The 21,066-nt window shown below is 38.9% G+C and overlaps 1 protein-coding gene across 1 annotated transcript in view; it reads right to left on the minus strand.

Moving 5' to 3' along the window:
* SOGA3 (SOGA family member 3) overlaps window positions 1-7,747 on the minus strand; it is a 41,632-nt gene extending 33,885 nt beyond the window's left edge. The window contains exons 1-3 of the mRNA XM_037520368.2: window positions 6,602-7,747; window positions 5,937-6,161; window positions 4,080-4,238 (exon numbers count right to left, since the gene is read on the minus strand). Of these exons, the coding sequence (XP_037376265.1) occupies window positions 4,080-4,238; window positions 5,937-6,161; window positions 6,602-7,747 (1,530 nt within the window). The remainder of the gene's footprint in view (window positions 1-4,079; window positions 4,239-5,936; window positions 6,162-6,601) is intronic.
* Between the last annotated feature and the right edge of the window lie 13,319 nt (window positions 7,748-21,066).

A 21,066-nucleotide genomic window follows, 5' to 3' on the forward strand; every position in this document is an offset into this window, starting at 1 on the left:
AAAGAATCATCAGCAGCAGCATCTCAGCTGCTCTTTACTCCCTTTCCACATCCTTTGCTTGTGTTTTTGTTGCTGTTGTTGTTGGTTTTATTCTTAAATTGCCATCAAAGCTTCTCTATGCACCAACTTCAAAGAGAACATGAGAACATGCCTCTCACTTAAAGATCACAGAGTTTTCAAATCTTTGAAACAAAGGTTGTTCCTATAGCCACAGGACATCATGAAGGGCAATGACCTTCAAATAATTGTAGCAAATTGGGCCTCCCTGGTGGTGCAAGGGGTTAAGATGCAACCTATGACGCTATCTGCAGCCATTGCAGCAAGAGTTCAATCCGGCCAGGGAGCTACCCACATGGCTCAGCAGACCTCTCCTGGCTTACCTGCTGCTCCCCTCAGCAGTGTATTTCAGTCAATCTGCCTGTTCTGCTCCCCACTCTGTCTCTGGTGAATCCTCTCACTTCCTACACCTCTGGCCTGTGCCTCAGTTCTTGTATGCATAAATAAATAAATATTTAGAAAAAACAAACAAAAAGGACAAATAATTGTAGCAAAGACTCACCCCTCACGACAGTGTGCTATATAAAGTCTCTTCCATGCTCTCACTTGATACTATCTGTACATTAATTCACTTGGGCATTCAATGAGCTAGTCACAATTTACATGAAATAGCTTTTACAAAAATCTCTGTCTCTGATTGCTTGTGATGCTAAAGGATGGACCATAATTTTTCCCAGGTTACATAAAGGTAAAGACACTTTTCTATTGCAAGAAAGCATACTGTTAGTAGCAATCAATGTTTTACGATTGGGATGAGAATACCATTACAATTCTGAGGCATCCTAAGAGGTCCCTCTTGTTCACATTTGCTGCAAGGAGTTGCAGCAGACTCAACTAATTACCTCATTCCTCTTCCTCCGCTCTTCTTACTCCCAGGTTCCTACTCCATACTCTCAAGGGGAGAAAATAAGCAGAAGGATGTGAGGGCATGTACAGCGGGCATTAGCCACTAGTCCTGAGAACTACTGGTCAGCACCCCTGAAGCTGATTAAACACTTGGTAAATGATTTCTCAACTCCAACAGATGGTCTATGAGTCCCAGCTGTGCTATTCAACATCTATATGACTTCATATAAGAAACTAAAATCTGGGAGTCGGAGGATTGCTTCTCTAACAAATTCTACTTAACATTTTATGATTTGACTTCATACCTTGTATCCTAATTTTGTTTTTTCTCCTGGCAGAATGCCTCAAAGGATGACTATCATGTGATTCACACTCACTCAACCAAGGACTTTAGCAAGTTTTCATTTTTCGACAAGGAAGCAGATAATAAACTGAAATTGTCAGTCTTGTAGGGTCAAGTCAGGATTCAACTTCATAGCCCCTGCCCCACAAAGACAGCCAGTTATTATTGCAGCCTAGTTTTAATATTTATATTCTTGAAGGATAAAAAAAATTACTATGGTAAAAATCTTATTTTAATAAAACATTTCTGATTTCTAAACATATTTTATACAACTTTTTCTATTTCTGACACTTTTCTAAACACTATAAAGGTTAACCTCCAATGACTCAGTATCTATCTCTCCTGCAGGAATATTTTTCATTTACTACATTCAGAAGCCTTCAATTTTTTGTCTTCCACTCTTATCTTTTCTCTCTATGTCTAATTCTTTTCACCACCACCACCACTGCCACCCATCATTTTACTACAAGCTTTCTTTAAAATCTGATTTCCTGCATACCTAAATTCCTAAAACTTTCATTATTGTAGTCGTGAGTCAAAGACTAGCATTTGGCTTTTATAACTCCAAGGGGAATGTGAATTGACTCTTGGCATGAACATATATATATACACCCACACTGCTTGATGCTGCAAGTTTTCTCAGTTCACAGTTAGAACCCTGGATGCTTTTGAAGGAGGAGTTAGTCACTAGGAAGAGTGGGAACAGAATCAAGGAAATGCATCTTTACGATGATTCTCCTGAAGACATTCCCAGGGTCCAGCCCTTATTTCTGGTAGCCAGTGTTTTTTTCTTTTAAGGTGGGAGACATTCCATTGTTGGAGTAAAGGACAGTCTGTCTCTGAGCGTTTTCCTCTTTCTTAGATACAGGAGACAATGAGAAAGCCCTTAGCCACTCTTAAATCCAACTTTCCAGATAGTCACTTGAAAAACATTCACACAATACCAAATCACAAGACAACCCCCTCTTTTATTCCTATAATCAGAAGTTCATTAATGTGAATATTTTATATTATATAAATGAAGTATATGGGAGAAAACAAATGAGGTATGATCACAGATTGGTGTCTAATGAGAATGACAATGAACTTCCTCTTTCCTTGCCCATAAGAAGCTAATTGATAGCTACTGTTATTGGTTGGATTATGTCTCCCTTTCCCCATCACTTCCAAATATCTCAGAATGTGACCTTACTTGGAATAGGATCTATACAGAGGGAATCAAACTTACAATGAGGGATTAGGGTGGCTCTTAATCTAATGTGACTGGTGTCCTTATAAGGAGAGGAAATTTTATAGCTACAGGGAGATGTAAATGCCATGTAAATATGGAGTTGGCCATTGAGGACAGCCAAGGTGACCAGGTCTGCACAGGCCCTTCCCTCACAGCTCTCAGAAGGAGTCAATGCTGCTGACACTTTGATTTCAGATTTCTAGCCTCCAAAACTGTGAAAAAATAAATTTTTTTGTTTATGTCACCCAGTTTTTGGTATTTTATTATAATAGCCCTAGCAAATGAGTATAACTACCTACTTTATATTTTTTTTCCTGGAAATCTAACTTGCAATTTTTTGACATACTTCAATTATAATTATTGCTGAAGAGACATGTATTTATATCTGAGCTCTTAACTTCTGAAAAACAAAACTATACTGCTCTTTAATGGTTATGTCTTAGATATCGTGATAAAAGTCATGATAGCCACAGAAGATGCTGAGCCTTCTCATCAAAAACATTTACAACTGAGGAAAATAGAAGTTAGAGATTTTTAAAGTCACTCCATTAGTTACAGGTAGAGATAGTTTGTCACAGGCTCCCTCTCTGCACGTTTTTGTTATAGCCACCATTAGGTATTAGACAAAAATGACCTATCATTGAAATGATTTTCCCCTCATTTGTCACATTAGAAAATGTTTAAGTCAGGATAACATAGAAGTCTGAAGACAATTCAGAACACAGAAGAGTGTACCTCATTGACACAGTTTTCTACAAACTCCTTTCACATCTACATATTGATATCTTCACTGTTAAGTGTGAAGATGCATTTTTGTATTATTTTGAAATAAGTACAGTAATGGGAGGTGGCCCAGCATCTCAGCTGTCCATGAAAAGATTAGGATTTCATTTACTTCTGCATATTTAAGCAGAATTATAAGAGGAAATATTCAGAAGACCACCTAAGTATTTCCTAATTCTCAGGCAGTTTTCAAAAAATAATTTTATTTTAATTCAAGCTTCTACTTATCCCAACATGAATAATTTCTTGATAAATCATTTTAGTTTATTTTCTCTTTCTGTTTGAGAAGGATTGAGAAGATTTGGGGAAACATGGCAGGAATCTTCAAAGAGGTGATATGGTAGAGAACTAACTTTTCAGCCCTGAAGGTAGAACTAATATGAACTGGTTAAAGTTACAATTAAACAGATTTCAACTAAGAACAAAGAGAATCTTTAAACAGAGCTATTCTCTGATAGTGTTGAACTGAACATGATCTTAAGGGCTAGTTACTGGTGATGTTTCAAGCATTAAACCTTTGGGAGACTTTACTATATGGAGGATACAAGTTATGCTTAGATTAGATTAAATGGCCTGTATGACTATCTTCATCCTAAAATCTTTGGTTCTATGACCTCAGTAGTATTGTTACAGTTCTAACTCTTCCCCTCAAATAAAACGCAGGCTTATTTCTTTATAGCAAACTGTCCCATTATTAGAAAAAAATATGGAATTATTTTAATAGTCATACTAGTGCTTGGAATCCCAGTCTAAAGGTGTATCTTTTTATATGAGATAATATACATATACTATGTATATATAAAATAACAAAATACTAACCTCCTTCATTTTTTCCAATTCATTCTGTAAAGCTTGCTTTGCAATCTCAACTTCTATAAGTTGTTGCCTCAGTTTCTCATTTTCGTCTTCAGTTGTTGTTCTCTTTTCTTCCACATTCTCCAATTCATGGTGAAGTCTTACAGATACATCCTTTGCAACCTAAGTTAAAGTGTTTGTAATAATGAAATGTAATTAAAGACAACACAGTAAGTGGACTAAAATTATATTCATATTAAAAGTATTACAAGCCAATACTTATGTAGTGTTTACCATAAACTATCATTCCTGATGTTTTGCCTATAAATCATTCACAGATATAAACAATTAAATTCATACAAGAGTCTCATTTTTATATTGTTATTTTAAAGACAAGGTAAAGTAATATGCTCAAGGTCCCACAGCTAGCAAGCTCTCCATTCTATTTCCTTTAATCTCTATACTAACCACAACATACGTTTAATTGAGTTTGCTTATGTGTAGAGAAACTTCATATATTTCTTCTAGTTCTACAATGAAACTATAAAGTAGATGCTTCATAGTGATCCATTTTAAAGGAAACAAAGTTTTTACAAGTGGGATATGGGGTGTACATTTTGGTCCTATATTTCCAGGTACTTAGTTTTAGAAAAAATTAGAGTCCTTGAGATTAATTGCTTAAAATTTATAGTATGCATTTTTGCCTACCATTTTGATATTATCTTTGAAATTTTAGGTTTAGAAGTAAAGTGGAGCAGTCTGATATGGTGACTCAGACACAAGCTATGGTTTTAAAGAATGGGGTGAGCCAGCCTGACCACCAACTAGTTAAGTTGCAGGGCTGAGGTTGGGCACTAAACTCATTAGAATGTTGGGTTTCTGCACCTGCATACTATTAGTAATCCCTACCTTATAAGGTTATTTTTTCCTTTGAGAACTAAATGAGATAGTAATACATGTGATATTTGACAATGCTTAGTGCAGAGTGAGCATTCAAGAAATGTGAGAAAAAGAAAAAAATAAACACAATGACTTTCATAAAATGTTTTCTCATGACTTACTTTAAAACAAATAGAGGATAATAACACTTGATTTTTATATCTTGATGAAGCTAATGCAATTAAAATTATATTTGTTTGGTTGTCCATGAAGATAACACTTGGCTTGCATTTGTCAACGAATATGTCGACAGTCAAAGCTAAACTGAACAGACCACACCTGCTTAAAAGAAATCACTTCAAGGTTGCAATTTCTTCACTAAGGTTGATTTTGAAGCAACCTCACATTAAGAATGAGTGTTTTTCATTCACTTCACTTTCTCTTAGCTACTTCAAATAAAACCTTAAGTTGGAGAGTTTCCCTACCAAGGAGTTACCTAAAAGGTAAGTACAGAAAGAAAGGAGTCCTGGAAGAATGTGGGCGCATGGGGCTGCAGGGAGAAATCTTAACTCCAATATCCTTTCAGAGCCGTTTCTGTTCAGAGTTTCAGCCCCTCTGGGATGAGTCCTCATCGCCTGACTTTACCTAGTCCTCTCTCTCCGAAGACCGGCTCTGGAGGGCAGATGAAGGCCAAGCCCGAGCGCTGCCACGCCCTTGTTTCCGCTGGGGGAAGGAGGCGCCCCCTCCTACTTCCTCTGGAAAAGCCACTGTTCCTCCCAGGATAGTCCCCAGAGCTGGCGCTCCCCAAGATCTTCCACATACATTTTACTCTTTACACCCACTTGTCTCTCGTTCCTGTTCCCCTTCTGGGACATTTCATAGTCAGTACTGCGAACCTTCATGTACCTAAAGCTCTGTTCACTCATTACTGAAGGCCATTCTTTCAACGTCTAAAGCCCTAGCCCAGAGTCCCCACCCCCTGTCCCTGCCCCGCACCCAGACCTTAAGGTCCTGCTCCAGGCTGCGCAACAGCTCCCCGTCGATTTCCCCAGTCTGCGCGTAGCGGAGTCTTTTGCGCTCGGCTTTGCGGAGGCGGTACTGCAGAATTCGGCAGTTTTTGTTGGCTCTTTCCAACTCGTGGCGCATTTCCTGTAGTTGACAGGCATCCTCTTCGAAGAAAGTGTCTCTCATCTCGTCCATCTCGGTTCTCAGCTCATCGATCTCGTTCTGAGGTGGCGATAAGCCATGGGTCAAAATTAGCCTCTCCCCGCATCTCACCCTGCTCTCAAGTATGCGGTCTACATCCAACCTAACTCCAAATTCCCAGTTCTTTATTTACTCCCCGCTCTAGGAGACAAGGAAGGAGAAACTAGAAAAAAACAGGCCCTCCTTTAGGCCTCCCTCTAGGTCCCCTACTCTAGCGCTCGATGAAGAAAGTGGGACAAGTGATAATTATCACGAAAGGAAGGCCCAGATTTGGATTTAAATGAAACCTAACGCTACTAATCCCCGGCTCTCCTAAATCCAGTAAAGGCCTAGGAACCCCTGCTCTCCTTTTCTGTTCCCCTCCCTTCATAAGCATCCCTAAAGGTTCACAGCCTCTCACTCCCGCCTGGACACGCCCTAATCTTTCCAGGCCTTCACTTCCCCTCCCCCACACTCCTTACCTTGAGTGTCTCGTTTTCTTCTCGAAGCTTCTCCATCTCCTCCTGCATTTCTTCCTGCTCTTGGAGCTGCTGCGAGCTGGGCTGCGACGAAGGCGGCGCGGTCGCCTGCATGCTCCCGCCGCTGGCATTGCTCTCTGCGCTCTGCTGGGGGCCCTCGGCGGCCGCCGCCATTGGGAAGGCGGAGGGCACAGCAAGGGGTTCGCAAATGGCTGGGGCGCCAGCGATCGGGGAGCTGCGAGTGCTGCTTCCGCCACCGTTCTTAGTGTGCATCTGGGCCGCGGCCGCGGCCGCTGCGGCCCGCTCTTTCTTGAGGTGGAACTGGATGAGCTCAGACTGCAGGCACCCTTCCTTCCAGTAATTCCCTCCGCCACCGCTGCTGCCCCCTAGAACGGCGCTTCCGGAGTTTCTGCTGCCCGGGCCCGGGGTTTTGCCCGCAGAAGAGGGGGATGGCGAAGGGGAGGCCCCCTCCCCAGCGCTGCCGCCCCTCTGCTGAGCGCGCGTGCCTTTCCCTCGCCAGCCCTTGGGCGGCGGCGGCTGCTGCGGAGCGGCCCCCTCCCTCTCTCCGGAGCCTCTGCCGGCTCCTCCTCCTTCCCTAACCCCTCCTCCTTCTTCCCCGAGCGTAAGGGGTTCCCCGAGTTTCGAGGGCACTGGCTCTGGCTCCCGGGGAGACTCCTCTGGGGGGCCAGGCTTTTTGCCGCCCACGGGGGCCAGACTAGCTGCGGGGGCCGCTTCAGCACCAGCCGAGGGGTGGACAGCTCCCGGCACGGCCCCTTTGGAAGCCGGGGGCACCGCCTTCTCCGCCCCGCCTCCGCCTCGGGAGCTGGGCAGAGGCGCCGCTCGGTTCCCGGTCTTGATGCCTTGCTGCTGCTGTTGGTGCTGCTGTTGGTGCTGTTGTTGTTGCTGCTGCTGTTGCTGCAGCTGCAGCTGCTGCTGCCGAACGGAATTGAGTTTAGTGCCCACCCCCACCGGAGACCGGGTGGCTGCAGTTGTCTGTCGGGTCAAATTATCCCTCAGTCTACCGGGTGATTGAGCACGATGCTGCTTTCTGCTGCTGCCCTCCGGGTGCAGGCGAGCCTCAGTGGCAGCCGTGGAAGCAGAAGCTGTGGCTGCGACAGGGGCAGCGCCCCCAGTCGGTGGCTGACTCATGGCAGTCTAGGAAGAATCTACCAGATGCAGTTTAGAATTGTCCATCACCACCACATCATTCTCTTCTCTCCTTACCGCCACCAACCTTCCTTTCTAATCTGAGGCAGAAACAGAAGAATCACACAGCATGTCTGCATTATTACAGATAAAGGGTGATAATCGTACACAAGAGAAGCCTTAGAAAGTAATAAGGTTTGAAGGTGTTTAATAGAAGCTTTGACTGTATGTAGGCAATGGCAAGAATATTCAAGTCTCCTTTTACCCAGGGAGGCATTATCTCCAACTCACTCCACCTCAGAAAAGTGATTATCTGAAAGCTTCTGAACCTAACAGTCTCACATCAGCAGGTTTTGGCAAGGATGAAGTATGAATTCAGAAAAGAATTTTTTAAAAGGAGATAAGGCCAATAAGAATATTTTTTAAAGGCGTTAAGGTCAAGAAGAAATTCAGAAGGTAAAGTTAATGTCAACATGCTAGAGTTGACTATGCTTTTCAACTTAATTTTCTTCACTATCAAATCTGCATTTTAAGAAAATCTGCATTTTAAAGGCTTAGCCTTATTGGAGACAGTTTCATTTATTTAGTATTCCCAAGTATCAATCAGAGGAAAAGAGTTATGCAGGTTGTTAGAGAAAGTTTGCTATGAATAAATGACACCTTTCTCAAATAGCTCTAATCTTTAATGTTGCTCTTGCTTAGAGAAGCACACCCAATTACCTATAACACTAAAAGTAAAAGAAAATATAAACACATGAATGATTTTAAATCACCTTCAGTTTCAAAGAAATAATGACATTAGGAATCACCCCCATTGTTTAGTCATTAGCATACTTAAAGGGAATTGTTTTTAGCTCTGAGAATGAATTATTAAACTGCTTTGGAAACATTTATTGAAGGCTATGCACAACTTCTTAAATCACAGGTGATGACCTTTTCTACACTTATTCATATTTAAAAGTTATTGTGAATTGTTTATTTTAAGTATAATTACTAGATAGAAAATATTTTCACTCGTAAACATCTTAGATGGTATATCATAGGAAAAACTGTAGTTTTAAAGTAAACAAATTCCAATTCTGAGACAGACTTGCCCTGCATCCAAGAGGCTGGCAAATTCTCACTCATATTGGTAAGATCAACTTCTATTGTGCTATTTTTCCAAGATAAATCTATCACTGACTTTTGATATCTGGAAACTTTCAAGTCATTAATAACCTCTTGGGTTCTTCTTCCTAGTGATCCAAGAAGCTTGTGAGCTAGTCAATTAGGTACCTTTCCCTTAGAACATAATTTCTCTTCAAAGCACTGAAAAGGCATGACTAGGCAGAAAGTTCTGTTTAATGGGGTGGGAAGGAAAAACCTATTAGGAAAGATACTTACCAGTTACTGCTATTGTCTATTTTAAATGTGACAACTTAGTTGGCCTGTAGTAATCCTTAATTTTATAAAGAAATGTTAACAAAAACTCTTCACCATCTCCTTGTCTTTTTCCATGATCTCCTTCCAAGCCCATTTGAAAAATAATGGTAAAGAGAGAAGATATTGTGGAGGAGGGGGAGAGATGTTGCTCACCAACTTATTGTCTACATGTTCCCCTGGAGCCACATGCTTCCAGAATGTCTTCCCCAACATGGGTCACACTAATGTGGACCACTCAAATACGTTATATTGCTAATGCAACATCTTTTTTTTTTTTAATTGAGCAGAATCACTCGGATTTAAGACTCCACCACAGAGGATTTAAATTCCGCCTCCAGACAACTTTAACCCAGAAGAAAGCGAGGGTTCCAGGAACTCCCCTCTCACAATCATCGGTATGTAATTGCTGTCACGTGGTTCTCACAAAGTGACAGGATGCTATGTCTATTCAAGGCTTCGTGTTGGAATCGCCAACCAAGCAACCCCGGCATTACCCAGACCAATTTTACTCGCAAATTTTATCTGCCCATTTATCCACCCCATCTATCACCCCCATCCCTTTAGAAATCCAGAACTGCTCACTTCTCAGCAGAGGCGGGATTTCGAAGTTGATGAAAATCAGCAGCGTTTTTCTTCTAATCTTCCGGAACCTCCCGGTCTGTTAGGATGTCTTTCAGAGATGAGGAAAGTTTAACTTCTTAGCATTATATGCGACTTTCTGGCTGGCCATGACTGGGCCCGTTCATCCCAGTTCCACACCCACTCTGTTTCTTCAAACAATGGCGTTAACGTGCAAACAATCATAGGGCTCTCCAGAACAGATTACTTCCCGGTGGTCCTCGCCTAAGCGGGAGCTGAGCCTCGGAGCTGGAGAACAGCGAAGTACCAAGCGGTGCCAGACGCTCCTCACGAAGTGCACTGATATTCATGAGCTGACCTCACCCAACTGGGCAGAGGAGGGGGCGGGATTGCAGGGGAGGACCGGGTAGAAGTAACCAAAGACAGGCTACTTTCAAGAGGAAAGAGAAGAAGGCGGGGATGGGATTGGGAGAGCGGGGGTGTCCAAAGAGACAAAAAAAGGTCTAGAGCCACGCCCGAGATGGTAGATCGGTTGCCGCCCTCAAAGTCCCTGCTGCACTCTCATATCCCGCACTTGGCAGAAAATTCCAAAACAGCTCGAAAATGAGATGCATTGGTTTTCTGCAAAGCTTTGTCCTCGGTAAGATCTATCTCCATCAATTATTTACTTGAGCTCTTTTCTCAGGGAGGCGATTCAAACAGCAGCCTTCCGGGCGTGACTGATGTCTCCCGATGCAGCTGCGAGGCGCTGGCGGACGGCTGCTGGGAGTTGTCTTTGTTCGCTCACTTTAATTCTCTGTGGATCTCTCCACGCGGTGCACCCTCCCCGCCCCCAAGCCGGGCGGAGTCATCAGATGTCTTTTCCAGGAGTAAATAATGGTTGCCAGACTCACCGTCCCACAGACAAAGGGTTCTTGTGTTGCCACGATTAATTTAGTGCAAACCGAATAAATACCGGTTTATAGAGATCGTTTACTGGCGGGTTTGCCGACTGTGCATTTTCTTCTCTCCTTTAAGTTCCATTTTCCACCGTGAAAACAAGGAGCAATTGTTGAGGTCCACAATCTTTATAGTAGTGCATGTGGGTGACAAGAATCTTCGAGTGCATTTGTAACATATGAGCTCAAAGGGAATTTCAAAAAATAGGAATTCAGTATATATGCCTTTATGATGTACATTAATCCATACCGTTGCTCAGTACTTGTATTATAAAGATGGGACTGGAAAATTCTTTTTATTATTATCATCATCATCATCATCATCATCATCATCATCATCATCGAAGAGTAAGGAAGGTATGAAGGTCTTGGTCCTACCTCTAAGAATTCCTTGGTGATGCACATGTTGAAGTATAAAACTGTACTTCCAAAATTATATATTTAAGTAAGCAAATGGTAAATCAGTAAAATTTGATTTTAAAAAAGAATTCCTTGGTGAGCTTGAAGATGAGACTAAAGTAAATACTGTTTCAGAAAGGATTTTTTTATGTTAAATTTCTCCAACATTAGTATTGTGGTACAGTAAGTAAAAAGAAGCCAATATATTGAAATAATAATTGTTTATGCTAACATGAATTTTAGTATGAGTTTATTTTCCAAATGCCTGCAACATCTTGTATTAAAAAATGAAATATGTTAATTTAGGAGTTGTTTGCATACAAGTAATACCATTACAGCAAAAATAAAGAGCTATTTAAACCCTGTTGATTAGTATCTCCAATGACATATAAGTCACATATAGCATTAGGACAAAATCTTTCATGCATTCATGCTCTCCCAAAGACATACTGTGTCCATTTTTTTCCCCAGCACTGTCCAAGGTACTGGGGATGCAAAGATAAATTAAGATATTGCCCTTATTCTGGGGAACCTCAAGCATATTGATGAAAACTGGAATAATTTCCAAATAATCCTTTGAATACTTTTGAAAGGTGGAAATGTGGTATCTGTGGCATTTCCAATGAAAAGTTCAGAACTTGACTATACTTCTCTATACCAAAAATATAGAGAAAGAAAACAAAGTAAAACATAATTACAATTTATTTGGGATTTATATTTGGTGACTTTGACATTATGTGATCAAAGTTGACTTGTAATTTTCTTTAGAAATACCAAGAACTACAGGTCTCACTTAGCCAAATGGGTAAAAACATTTTTTCACATTAATCTGTTATAAATGAAGCAATGGTATTATAAACATTGTGTATGGATATAAAACAGTTGTCCTGTTTCTATAAGAACTTCTACTCCACTCTTTGTTTTAATTTTCTCCAGAAAATATATTAAACATTTTTGTTTTAATTTTCTCCAAAGAATATATTAGTTATTTCAATGCAATTAGTAAATTTAGAAAGTTTAATAAGATCAAGAGTTGACTATCATGCATGCTTAAGTCAAGCAATGTCTAAATGAGTTATTTTTCTATTTTTTTTTTTTGTGGGACCCTTGCTTGAGGCTGGGGAACAAACCGGTGCTGCAGAGGCTGCGGGCAGCCTCGCAGCCCAGCGTTCGACCGCTGTGCCACTAGGGGAGGCCCTCTAAATGAGTTATTTTATAATTTAGTATTATGCATTTCCAAAGTTGAAACCTAATAAAGAATGTATCCAAGCAATGGATACTTTTTGTCTTATGCTCCTTGACTTTATTCACAGTGACAAAACAATAGCATCATGTTTATGTGACTCATATGCAACACTGAATACATTCATCTATTTGAAATACTGATGGGAAATAAAATCATATATTTCAGTTCAATTATATCATGTAAAATAAAAATCACTTGTATTTACAAGAAAAGATGAACTCACTCAATTGGTAAGGAAATATTTGTTTTACAATTTTCAGAAAGACTTAGCAATACCATACTGTAAAAAAGTGTCAAATACCAGAGCATAGTATTTATTTTTAACAAAACCATAACTGGCACATGAAGGAACACATGAATATTTGAAAAGGATGCAATTGCAGGAATATTTGAACTTATCTGATCATGTTAATATTATTTTGTGTATAGATGCAGTCTTTGTTTTGCATATTTTGGGAGGAGGTTTTTGATTACTGTTTCAATTTTGTTACTCTTGATGGTTCTGTCCAGGTTTTCTACTTCTTTCTGAATTATTCTTGGAATGTTGTATGTTTCTAAGAATTTGTTCATTTCTTCTAGGTTATCAGGTTTCTTACATATAATTATTCATAATACTCTTATGATTCTTTGTATTTCTGTAGTATCTATTGTAATGTCTCCTTTTTTGATTTCTGACTTTATCTTTCCATGTTTTCTTTCTCTTCATGAGTCTTGAAAGATTTGTCTGGTTAAGATCAGCTTTTTGCTTTGTCGATCTTTTGAATTGTCTTTTTACTCTCTTTTTCATAATTTCTCCTTCATTTATTATTATTTCCTCTGTCAACTGAATTTTGTCTTTTTCTTTTCTTTTCTTTTTTTTTTTTTTTTTTTTGTGGGACCCTTGCCCAGTGGCCGGGGATTGAACTGGCACTGCAGAGGCTGTGGGCAGCTTCGCAGCCCAGCACTCAATCACTGAGCCACCGGGGAGGCCTGAATTTTGTCTTTCTTTTCTTTTTGTAGTTCATTTAGGTGTAAGGTAAGATCTTTCATGATCCCATATGTTTTCTGAGGTAGGCCTATACTGCTATTAAATTGCCTCATAGTATTGCTTTTGTGTGCTGCATCCCATGGATTCTAAATATTCTAAAATTCTAAAAATCATCTCCAGATTTTTTTCTAAAGATTTATTTTTATTTTATTAATGCATACAAGAACTGGGGTGTAAGCCAGAGGTGCAGGGGGTGAGAGGATTCACCAGAGACAGTGGGGAGCAGAACAGTTGGATCTGCTGAAATACACTGCTGAGGGGAGCAGTGGATGAGACAGGAGAGGGCTGCTGTGCCATGTGGGTTAACTCGCTGGCCAGGGCTGTAACTCATGCTGCAGTGGGTTGTTATAGCTTGTAAGTGCTGAGACTTAACCCCTTGAACCACCAGGGAGGCATGATCACCAGATATATTTTTATTTCCCCATTGATTCCCTCGTAGACTCAATAGTTGTTTAGTAACATGCTGCTTATTCTCCACAAATTTATGGCAATTTCCTTTTTCTGTTTTTGGTTGATTTCAAGTTTTGTACCATTATGATCTGGAAAGATGATTAATATGATTTCAGTCTTCATAAATTTATTGATATTTATTTTGGGTACAAACATGTGGTCTCTCCTTGAGAATATTCCATGAACACTTGGGAATAATATGTGTTCTGGCATTCTGAAGTGGACTGTTCTTACAAGCAATATTTTAGATGTATTTCACTTGTGGAATATGCAATAAGAAGGATTGTTGAACAGAAAATTTATTGAATTTATCCCTCTATTAACTAGATAAACTATTTCCCCACTTAAGCAAATTCCAAAGATGATCATTTCAAGATTTTTGTGAGAATTTAGAAATTATTTTTACTGTGTTTCAAAGCAGATAGGTCAAATGACCTTTCATGTTCTCTAATAATGAATCATTATACTTTATAGCACAGTAAGATATGACCTTTTGATGAATAAAATAAGGTTGAAGTATCAACTTCAAAGAGTGTAAGAAATACAAAGTTTAAGATATCTACACTTTGATTCTTACAATTTTATATAATAGTATCTTAATCTACATTTCTTAAGTTTGCAAGGCCTTTCATCTTTGATGCTCAAAATAATGTGAAGTAAATATGATTTTTTCTACATAAAGCATGAAGCAACTAAGGTTCAGAGATGTTAATTCACCTACTCAAGGTCAATTTTACACTCAGAACTTGAACTTGGGTCCACCCATTCCTGAAGTCTGCTTAGTAGATGCTTTCCTTGTGCTTTTTTTCTACACCATAAAATTATGCATCTTGAGGCTTGATTTTGTACACGTATACTAGACTGATCTTTCCATGCATGCATAGAGTATCTGCATTTGGAGATAAAACTATTACCTCAAGCTCTATGTTAAATTTTTCTCTCTCCTCTAAATGGCACCTATTTTTATTCTATTTTTCTTTTAATCATTTAATATGCCTTCTCACAAAATATTGATTTCTTCATTGTTTAATCTTTTTCCTTTACCTCTTTGTTTCTTTGTTTCTCTCTCTCTCTTTCTTTCATACTCTCTCTCTCTCTCTCTCTCTCTCTCTTCCTTCTTTCAAACTATTCCTTAGCCTTTCCTTTTTCACTCCCTTTGGAATTATTGTGAAAATTCAGACCCTGATAATTCTGTCTTAAATGACCACAAGTGCTTCTAATATTAAGCAGTAGCTTCTTTCTGTCAAATCCACACTGCTTCCAGTTTATACTATGCATTTTCCTCTTGTTACTCTGCTTACAGCCACTGCATCATATCCAAACTCTTCTTATATTTAAAGTAATTGCTGTCCTAGCCTATACCAAACTGTACTTCCAAACACTTCACCCCACACACTCCTCTCCTAGCTAGACTTCTTTTCTTTTTTTGTCATAAGCACATACAGTTCATTCTGCACATACATCTTTCTTCTTTCCTTTTCCCACACTTGGCAGGTCCCTCCTTTCTTTCCTATAAAATAGCTATCCATATTTTGAAACTCAGTTTAAGTTTCAAATATTTCTTTCTTATGAACTATAGCAAGTAATTTATTTAAACTTTATGAGTCTTAGTTTATTGCATTCATTCACTCACTTATTCATACATTTATCATATAGTGTTGAGTTCATGTTATCATTTTTACCTAATTATGTGCCTGTTATTATGAAATGGTGAAGGTAACTCATCACATTCCCAGGGATGTGTACTCATCATAATTTATGATAACTGATTGTTAGTATATGCCTAACATTGTATGTTGTCAATAAAATTGACATTGTGAGTTACTACTACTAGTTACTACTTTACTACTACTTTACTAGTTACTACTTTACTAGTAGTAGTTACTACTACTGTTACTACTTTAGTGACATCATTCACAAATTTACACCAAACTCCACTATTCCTGTACTTCTTTAGAACTATAGTGTTAAACTGTTAAAACACTTGGTTATCCATAAATTATAATGGTCCAGCCAGGTGGCAAATATCAAATAATACTCTTGTTCCCTTTAGTTCCTATAGAAAATTGGATACATAGAGGTTGGTCAGTACAGGGTTTGGATTGTTGGTATAGACTTCTAGAGACACAGAGAATTTGATGTTTTCAGATCCATCTTCTGCTTTTAAAGGGTAATTTAGCTTGGATATATGCCATTAGCTGACCTTTACTGGCATCTATGTATAATCACAAGCTGCATTTGTTCTCTGGATTATATTTTAGATAATGATTTATGAAGCATAGACTCCTTGGGTTTGTAAACACCATGATTCATCTTTTTATTTCTAACAGGCTTCCCAAACCATATTGTATAGTGGTTTTAACCCAATTTCAGGCATCTCTATAAAGTCTATTCAACAATCTCTCAGAATAAGTGTCCACATTATGACATTATATTATGATCAAATTCTATGGCATAATACATATACTATATTAAGAAATATTTAAGAATACCAGAAATAGGGCCTCCCTTGGTGGTGCAGCAGTTGAGTGCTGGGCTGCGAGGCTGCCCGCAGCCTCTGCAGCATCAGTTCGATCCCCGGCCACCCGGCAAGGGTCCCACATGGTGCGCAGACCTCTCCTGCCACCCACTGCTCCCTTCAGCAGTGTACTTCGGTCCTTCTGCCTGCTCTGCTCCCCGCTCTGGCTCTGGTGAATTCTCTCACCCTCCTGCACTTCTGACTGTACCCAGTGCTTGTATAAATAAATAAATAAATCTAAAAAAAAGTTAAAAAAAGAATACAGAAACACCATGGATACTTTCTCATGTTTTTGCCTTTTCAGTTGGGGTTACAAAATAAACCTTCTGTTGCATTGCTTTTATTTTTTTAAAGATTTATTTATTTATTTATACAAGCACTGGGTACAGTCAGGAGCGTGGGAGGGTGAGAGAATTCACCAGAGCCAGAGCGGGGAGCAGAGCAGGCAGAACGACCGAAGTACACTGCTGAGGGGAGCAGCGGGCGGCAGGAGAGGTCTGCGCGCCATGCGGGATCCTCCTCCGGTGGCCCAGGAGCAGCCGGGGATGGAACCGGCGCTGCAGAAGCTGCGGGCAGCTTCGCAGCCCAGCGCTCAACCGCTGCGCCACCGGGGAGGCCCTGTTGCATTGCTTTTAAATGTTCATAAATATTTACCCTTGATAATTCAAGCCATCATCTAACTACTCAGCCAAAATACTATCAGACTTCTGATTTCAACTATACCCTGTTTTCAATCTTGTTTTGATCTTAGTAGAGATGATAAACAAGTTTTGTAATTATTATGTAAATGTTATACACATTTAAGATGACCACTAAATGGTCCCGAGTTTAATAACTCAGAATTGTCCATTTTTCTATATCAATACTTTAATAATCCTTTATTTCACCTATTCTAAATCCTCATAATAATTAAACTGCCTTAATACTAGCATAGTTGGCCAATTCTCATTATGCCAAACGAACAAGGATGGTGACCTAAGTCATTCTATACTTCACTGGAAATTTTAGTGTTTTCATTTTTACTTCCACCTCTTCCTATGCTGTTTGGAAATAAAAGAAATCTAAGGGTCCTCTGTATAGACATAATTTAGCAAAGTACTGTTAACTGTAAAATGATCATATTACCTTAAATATTGTTAAGTAACTATAAAGATAATATTTTAATAGTCAATTGATCTTGATTTAGTTACAGAAAAGTTAAAAAATGCCACATATATTTTATATTCCAGTATCTTTTTGTTTGTTCTCAAATATTAGTGAGGTTTTAATTTAATGCCTAGCCACTCAAGTTTTAGTCATTAATAAACTATACAAAGATCAGGGCATGCTATTAACTGACTAGATGTTATATTACATTGCTTTATTCTTCATTAATGATATTTATTGTATATAAGTGTTCATCAAACACATTCTATTTAAGATAATATGAAGTGGGTCTATTTACAAGATGTGGACAAAATGCTGGAGAAACCACAATAGGTACTTCAGTAACCTAATGTTAAGTAACAGTGGGTGCTATCAACTTACTTTATTATTGGCAAAGGTATTAAAAAGATGAGGGGGCAGAGTGCTCAATGGAGCCCAGAAAAAGAGATCTGTGTTAAAGTATGCCACCTTGAGAAGATATCAAAGTGAAATTTCATAACATCAAACATCTCACTCTTCTTGCCTGTGGTGTCCTACTGGAATTCTCTTTTGACTGATTGAATTAAATCTAGAGGGACATGGAGCTACTTGATGTGATCCATTCAAGTTAATCTGGGGGGAGAGTAGAACTGAAAGAATCAGCTGAAAGATATTATGGAAAATAAGCAATAATATTGACAACTCAAAGACTAAAATTACTAGGTCCCTCACAAACTCGTTTCTTTAATGTGTATTGCTGGTCTTAAAAATTTTATTTTCAGAAGAAAGCAAACATTTTTGAGTTCTTTAGTGTTAATAAATTTTCTCTATGGGTGTTTCATTGCAGTTATATGTTAATTGATTAAAAGAAAGCATAATTTTTACTGCATCAGTTTACCTCATAGTAACATAATACACTTTTCATTTAAATAAATTGTCTTTCTGAATCACAATAATTTTGTTTTCTTAGAGATCCTGCAAATCCTTTGTTATATTTGATCCTAAGTGTTTGATATTTGTGTAGTAGGTGATACCATCTAGGTTTGTTATTTATTTTCTACGACTATCAAGCAATGCATTTTTCAGAGCATATCCCTTTTGATAAGCAATGTGTGACTATATACGTGTATATATGCAATGGGATAGTACTCATAAAAAAGAATGAAATCCTGTTATTTGTGAAAACATATATGGACCTTGTGGATGTTATGCTAAGTGCAATGAGTCAAACAAATACCATGTAATTTCACTCCTATGTGGAATAAAAAGAGCCATCTAATAAACATAAAAAACCAAACTCTTACATCCTGAGAACATGATGGCGTTTAGCAGAGAAGGGGATTCATGGGTGGGTGAAATGGGTAGACCATGGTATGGTGATGGATGGAAACTAGACTTGGTGGTGATCACATGTAGCCTATAGAGATGCAGAGTTATATTGCTGTACAAATTGGAAACTTACATGATGTTTGTAAGGGCAGGAATGGACACAGTGCAGGTTTTCTAGGAGTCCATGCAGATGGGGGTGAAGGAGGAGAGAGTTCTTGTAGTCCTCAGTGACTTTTCAGGCTTTTATTGGGATTTACCAGGTACACTGCATACAGGGATGCTGGGGGGCTGGGGGGCCGGGAGGCAGGCAGGCCTCCCAGGCCCCAGCAAGTCTTCACTCTGGGCTCTCTGGCCTTCTCTCACGTTCTCTCTGCTCTTCCATTCGTTCTGCTTCTGCTTCTCTGCTTCTGCTCACGTCCCCGTGATGCCGCCCTTAAAAAGCCCAGTCTTAGCCCAGGTGAATCCCATCTACACATGCCCACACCCTATTCCAGGTGCCCGCCATCAGGCATGCGTTTGGGACCACAGGATTCCGTCATCTATCCTAATGGCAGGAGGGCAGAAAAGCCTGATACTTTTACCTTACCATATAATGTTATAAGCCTATGTTACCTCAGAAACATTTTATTTTTTAAAAAAAGTCTTTTGGAAAAAGCCTGAAATGAAGAGCAGTGAATAGAATGTACTACACTTGATAGGTTTTGTAGTACCCTCTAGTGGTGAACTGTAGAATTAATACTATTTCACTTGGTAAAAATGATGCTTAATTTTCCTTAACATAAACCTTACAAAGATTTCATAAACTGGTAATATATTTATAATTACATTATTTACATAATTTATGAGTCCAATAAGAGATTGGCATACATTTAAAGGCTCATTCCAAATAACATTCAAGAAACCAACTTTTTAGTGTACATGTTGATAGCAACTTTTGAAATTGAGTAAGTTGAAATGAATTATTTTCATAAAATACCCATTTATTTTTAGATATGGTACACCATGAGCTGGATTTTAAGTCTGCAACAGATATTCTGGTATTTGAATAGTAATAGCTACTACAATGAGTGAATAGTAATAATTACTACAATGAATGAAGTACTGAGGCCTTTCCTGAGGATGTGCTCACTTACTGTGGAGACTAGCATTGAAGCTGCTTTGCCGTTTTTCAGGACAGAGAGAAGCCACAGGCACAGAGCTGCAGTCACTGTGGGTCTGCATCCTCTTGTTTACTCAGATCCCACCAAACATGAGATACTGTGTAGTTAGGCTGTTCCCTTTACAATTTGTGATTTAAAACATATGATTCTAGCATTTATTACTTCTACATACTATAGCACATTTTTAAGACCAGGGAAACCTGATAGTCTAATATAAAACTATTGGCCACTTGACTGAATATTTTAAGATTATATTTAATTCAATTTCCTTTGATAATTTTTTAGTATAAACTTGTATTTACACATTCAGGACTCAAAGAGATCCTGAAAATCTATTGTTAGATTTGCTCCTAAGAATTTGATATTTGTATAGTAGGCTATACCATCTAACTTCATTAATTATATTCTATGACTATCAAGCAATGCATTTATATGTATATATGCATATACATATATATGCACACATATACGCAATGGAATAGTACTGCGACATAAAAAAGAATGAAAGATTGTTATTTGTGAAAACATATATGGACCTTGAGGATGTTATGCTAAGTGAAATATGTCAGACAGGGAAAGACAAATATCATATGATTGGGGATCATATCTTGGAGATATGATTTATTTGAGATATAATTGAGCCCAAGCTGTGATATAGATTGGCATGCAGGGAAAAAGTTCTATTGCTTTTCAGTTTTGTTTCCTTGTCATACCAAAATGTTGAATTAGGGAAATTCATGACTCCACCCTCCAAGATTACCCCATTTAAAAAAAAGAATAAAAAACAGGAGAAAATTAAAGAAATCCCTGGGTTACAGTGTTGAAGGTGGTGGGGGATTTTAAATGAAGCAGGAGATAGGCAGGCAGTGCAGAAAATCATCAACCTCCACTCCTGCTGCTGGTTAAGGAAGAAAATCAGCACTATAAAAGGCCCCAGTGTAGTGGGGAAGCAAGAGGGGATACAGAAACTTCTGGAAGTCCATTCTCACCATTCATCTTCAAAACAACCAGGATCGAACTATAATTAGAGGAGAGCTTCTTCCATATTCTTCTCTGTGGGGAACAGAGAATACAATCCTCACCTGAAGAGTTCTTTTATTGGGTAAGAAGGAATTGATTGGGATTTTCT

Source organism: Talpa occidentalis, unplaced genomic scaffold (genome assembly GCF_014898055.3).
Source record: "Talpa occidentalis isolate TD23 unplaced genomic scaffold, MPIMG_talOcc4v2.1 talOcc4.2, whole genome shotgun sequence".
In the NCBI taxonomy this organism is placed as follows: Eukaryota; Metazoa; Chordata; class Mammalia; order Eulipotyphla; family Talpidae; genus Talpa; species Talpa occidentalis.